At 69.1% G+C, this 5,000-nt stretch overlaps 1 protein-coding gene across 2 annotated transcripts in view; it reads left to right on the plus strand.

Annotated features, from left to right (window-relative positions):
- UNCX (UNC homeobox) overlaps nucleotides 1-4,921 on the plus strand; it is a 4,928-nt gene extending 7 nt beyond the window's left edge. Inside the window, exons 1-4 of one of the 2 annotated variants that reach the window (XM_059716827.1) lie at nucleotides 1-87; nucleotides 1,455-1,829; nucleotides 2,446-2,621; nucleotides 3,953-4,921. The exon at nucleotides 1-87 is cut by the window's left edge and continues 7 nt beyond it. In XM_059716827.1, coding sequence (XP_059572810.1) covers nucleotides 1,580-1,829; nucleotides 2,446-2,621; nucleotides 3,953-4,807 — 1,281 coding nt within the window. In that variant the 5' untranslated portion in view covers nucleotides 1-87; nucleotides 1,455-1,579 and the 3' untranslated portion in view covers nucleotides 4,808-4,921. Of the gene's footprint in view, nucleotides 88-1,201; nucleotides 1,830-2,445; nucleotides 2,622-3,952 lie in introns of those variants that run through there. The other variant, XM_059716828.1, reaches the window with a different exon arrangement.
- The last annotated feature ends 79 nt before the right edge of the window (nucleotides 4,922-5,000 follow it).

The following is a 5,000-nucleotide window of genomic DNA, read 5'->3' on the forward strand; positions in this document are numbered from 1 at the left end:
GGGGTGCGGGTAGCTCTGCCTCCCACCCACCCACCAGCCCTGTGGACAGCTGCCTTTGACTGGGTGGCTTCTAGCTGGAAAATCCGCGTGAGTCTTTGCAGAGGGAAAGTCTCCTCTTTCTCCCACGCAGCTTCTCCTTCTCCCTCCGCTTCCCGACCCTCCCGCAGAGGTTGAGGGCTCTCCCTTTATCTTCCGCCCGGCTCTCCCCTTCTTCCCCCCTGGCTGCCTGGGGAGGTGCATGGCAAGAAGCAAAGTCCCCGGGAAGCGGACCCGATCCGCGGCGAGGCCTTGCCCCGAGACATCTCCTACGAGGCCGGTGAGGGCTCTCGGCCCCCTGGCTCCGGCTCTGGCTTGTTCCTGGCAACTTTCAGCCCCCAGGCCCCGAAGGGGCTGCACCGGGGAGGGGTGGAGGAACCCGCCTGGGGCTACTCGGAGCAGGGCAGCGCTTCCCACCCTGCCCGGGGAGCTGGCTCCCCTCCTGCCCCCGCGGCCCGAATCACCATCCCGGGCCCGGCCGGCGGTGTCTTGCGGGGGGCTCCAGGGATCTAATTGAATTAGGACAAACCGGGCGGCTGTGGGGGAGCGAGTCGTCTCCGCAGCTGCTGGGGGGCCACCCCCAAAAGTGGGTGAAAGTGGGAATTTAAACTCTTGAACACCTTGGCGGGGCTGCCCGTGCCCAGGCGCCGGTGTGCACCGGGCCGGTCCCCGCCTGGGCTCATCACTTCATATTTCTTCACGCCGCCGGATGGATCGGCGATCGCATTAATGATGATGGTGATGGATAAGACGGGATGGCCCCAGCCGCCCGGGCCAGGGCTCTTCCCTCCTCTTCTTCTTCTTCTTCTTCTTCTCCCCTTCCCCTTCTCCTTCTCCCCCCACCCCCCGCCCCCCGTTCTGCAGCCGGAGAGGAGATGAAAAGGCTTGTAGTTTTAAATTCAATGTGACAGGTCTGGAAAGAGAGGATGATGAATCTCCTATTATTGGATCAGTCTATTTGCCGCTCAATGTCTCCCTGTAATTGGAGCAACATCACTTTAAAGGTTCAGAGAGTCGAGCATTTCTGCTGAAAAATCCCCACAACGCGCCGGGGAATGTTTTAAAGGGAAATCTATTAGTGATCCGCGGGGGCGGGGGCGGGGAGGGGCGGGGAGGGGGCAGCGCGGCCCGCGCAGTATTTAACGGGGGATCCATCGGAGCCTGAAGTTGGGCCCGGCTCCCCGCACCCCCTCCCCGGCCCGGCCTGGCCCGGCCGGCCGCCCCCTCCCTCCTTCCCTCCCTCCCCGCGGCTCTTATCAAAGCCCCCCTTGTCTTGTTGTGACAGCTCTGATATTGTTTATTGAGGCTGGATGTCAGGTATAATTAGCAATCGATATGGAAAACGCTTGCTCCCCACACGGGCACGTCTCTGACGTCAGGGCCGATTAACGTTTCTTATTGGTCCCAAATTCCCCCAGCCCGAGCTAATTATTGGGAGCTTGATGTTGATAAAGTTAAAGCGCCCGGGCGCCCTCCAGCATGAGCCCCTCGCCGCGCCGCCGCCTCCGCCGCCCGCCGCCGCAGCCGCGCTAGAGCCGCCCCCATGATGGACGGCCGCCTCCTGGAGCACCCCCATGCCCAGTTCGGAGGCATGGTGGGCTTCCCCTACCCGCTCGGCCCCCACCATGTGTACGAGCTGGCCGGGCACCAGCTGCAGTCCGCGGCCGCCGCCGTGCCCTTCTCCATAGACGGATTACTGAGCGGGTCCTGCGCCGCCTCCGTGGTGACTCCCACCCCGCTCATCGCCTCGGGCTGCGGCGTGAGCGGGGACAGCCAGGCCTTCAAGCTCTCAGGTAGGAGCGTCTCCGCGGGGGCCGCGATCCGGGATCCGGGCCAGGCGCCGCGCGGGGGGGCAGCGATCCTGGAGAATCGCGTCCCCGGCAGACCGGGGGGAGACGCCGGGGCTCGGGAGCGGCTCGCTCTGCAAGCCGGCGGGGACTGGGAAGCGGCTGCCCATTGTCTGGTGGCGACGCGGCTCCGGGATGCCCGGGCCCCGGATGGCTGGCTGCAAGGTTGCGGGCAGCGGAGGGGACGCGCAGACGCGGGGCCGGGGCCCAGCCCTGTCCGCGGGGGCTGGGGCCTGACGGCTTCCGCCCCTGCGAGTGCGGGGATGGGGCGGCCTGGGGACCCGGAGACCCCCCGTCGCGGCTGGAGCATGGGCCGGCGGCTTTGTCTCGGTGCTGGCGGCTTTGCGCGGCGCCGGAGCCGCTGCAGCGAGACGGGAAACTTGTCCCCTCGCAAGGGCCTGCCCGGGGGGAGCCGCCTCGACCACGAGCGCTCTCGCCTGCGGGGGCTTCGGGAGGAGAAGGGGGCACCGGTGTATCCGTCTCCCCCACCCCCAGCCCTGGGGCAGGTGCAAGGTGCAGGCCGGTGCCGGTGCAGCTGCTGACGGTGCTTGTGCCTTTGCAGACGCGGGGGACCCGGACAAGGAGAGCCCCGGCTGTAAAAGGAGACGGACCCGCACGAATTTCACGGGCTGGCAGCTGGAGGAGCTGGAAAAGGCCTTTAACGAGAGTCACTACCCGGACGTGTTCATGCGGGAGGCGCTGGCCCTGCGGCTGGACCTGGTGGAGTCCCGAGTGCAGGTAAAAACCCTCCTGCTTCCTCCGGGAGGCTCCTGTCGCTGGCAGCGATTCCCGTGACCAGGCCCTTTAGCATCCTCCTCCCGTGTCCCGGCCCGAGGCGCAGGGGCCCCGGCTGCTTCGCGGACTGAACGCGGAGGCGCCCCGGGCAGCTACGGTTCTCCGCCGGGGCGGAGCTCCGGCAGCGCCCCCGGGTCTCCGCTGTAACCGTGGAGGCTTTCACGAGGGCCCGCAGCGTGCGAGCAACGGCTCCGGCTCCTCGGCCCTGTCACTGCAAACTGCTTGTTCTTAAGCAAGCCGAGAGCGCAGGGCGAGTGCGGCCTGGTGCGGGGCGCTGCGGGGGAGCGCGGCTCGGGGCAGATCCGGGGCGCAGCAGATCCCCTCGGCTCGCACGTGCGTGGACATCGGGGTTATTTGGAAGCGCAGGCCCTGGGCTTTGTTTCCTGGAGCTGGCGGGCCTTTGCGCCCCCGGGGGAGCCTCCAGTCTCAGGGCGGGCCCCGGCGCCCGCACCCTTTCAGATATGTGTATTGTGCGTGGACTTGTGTGTGGGTCGGGGCCTCTGTGCGGGGCGGGAGAGCTGGATCCGAAGCCGCAGCGCCGGGTGTTCCTGCGGGCTCGGGGGTACGTGTGTGCCGGTGCATCGCGTGCTCCGCAGCCGCCGGGGCCGGGATCGGGCTCGTGGCAGCGCGGGCCGCATTGTCTAACGGGGAATTTTGCAACACGCCGCTTCCTCCCCTGCTCCGCTGCGAGACCCCGGGGCCGCCGGCCGGGCACGAAGGCAGGGGCCAGGCCCGCGGGCCCCGCGCTGCTGCCTCCCTCATTCCCCGATCCGCGTCGGCTCCTGCTGCCCGGCCTCGTGTGCGGACAAAGGCAGCCACGACCCACGCAGGGGAGGGCACAGGCTCCCCACTCGCGATCTGCTGTATCCGTGTGTGAAGCGCGGGCCTGGCCCGGCTGGAAACGCAATAAACGAGCTCTGCTTTGGTCTGATTTTTTTTTTTTAATTACTATTATTATTATTTTATCCACTGAAGAAGGGGCGAGCAGCGGCCGGCCCGGGGGAGGCTTCTCCCTCCGCGTCTCAGCGCGGATCTTTTCTCCCGGTCCCGGGGAGGCGGGTGCAGGCAGGGCCGAGCGAAGCCGCTTGGAAACACGCGGGAGCGGGGCCAGGCCCGGGACAGGGGCCGAGCCCCGTTGCAACCGCGGGGGCCCCCGCTGCTCCGCTCCGGGGCTCTGGGACGGAGCCCGGGGCGTGTCGCCAGGCTCCTCGGCCTGGAGCGCGGAGGCTGCGGCGGAGGGGCCGCGTGCTAACGCCTTGTCCTTGTTGGTGTAGGTCTGGTTCCAAAACCGCCGGGCCAAATGGCGCAAGAAAGAGAACACGAAGAAGGGCCCGGGCCGGCCGGCGCACAACTCGCACCCTACCACGTGCAGCGGGGAGCCCATGGACCCCGAGGAGATCGCGCGCAAGGAGCTGGAGAAGATGGAGAAGAAGAAGCGCAAGCACGAGAAGAAGCTGCTCAAGAGCCAGTCTCGCGCGCTGCCCTCGCCCGGCGGCCTGTCCCTGCACAGCGGGCCCAGCTCCGACAGCGACAGCGGCGGCGGCGGCGGCCTCTCCCCCGACCCGCCCGACGCCCGGCCCCGCGGGCCGCCGCCCTCCGCCGCCCCCAGCGCCTCCGCGGGCCCCGACGGCTGCGGGCCCGGCCTGTGCGCGGCGCGGCTGCAGCCGCAGCGGCCGCCGGACAAGGACCCGGGCGCGGGGGCGGGCGGCGGCGGCTTCCACAAGCTGAGCCCGTTCAGCGTGGAGAGCCTGCTGTCCGCCTCGCCGCCGCGCCGCAAGGACGGGCCGGCCACGCCGCGGCCGCTCGTGGGCAAGGGCCACTTCTTGCTCTACCCCATCACGCAGCCGCTCGGCTTCCTCGTGCCGCAGGCCGCGCTCAAGCCGGGCCCGGGCGCCGAGGCCGGGCAGCCGCCCACGGACTCCCCGCTGCCCGCCGCCAACCCGGCCGGGAGCCCCACGGACTCGGCCACGGGCAGCCCGGCCGACGGCGGCGCCGCGCCCAGCCCCTCGCAGCAGCCGCGCTCCCCCGGCCCGGCGCCCGACGCCAGCAAGCCCCGGGGCCGCTCGGACTGTGCGGCGCGGCCCGACGGCGCGGATGTGGCCGTGGCCATGGACATGGACATGGACTGAGCCGCGGGCTGGGGCCGCCGCCCTGCGCAGCCCCCGCGCCCCGCCGCGGATATTTATATCTGTACCACTTTTGATAAAAAAAAGGAAAAAAAAAATAAAGCTTGGAAAACCGCAGCCCGGCTCGTCTCTGGCTCGGTCCCGGCTCCCCCCGGCCCCTGAGCCTGGCCCACCGCCCCTCTTCCCAGCCCCTTTT

Source organism: Alligator mississippiensis, chromosome 13, assembly GCF_030867095.1.
Source record: "Alligator mississippiensis isolate rAllMis1 chromosome 13, rAllMis1, whole genome shotgun sequence".
NCBI classification, from domain to species: Eukaryota; Metazoa; Chordata; order Crocodylia; family Alligatoridae; genus Alligator; species Alligator mississippiensis.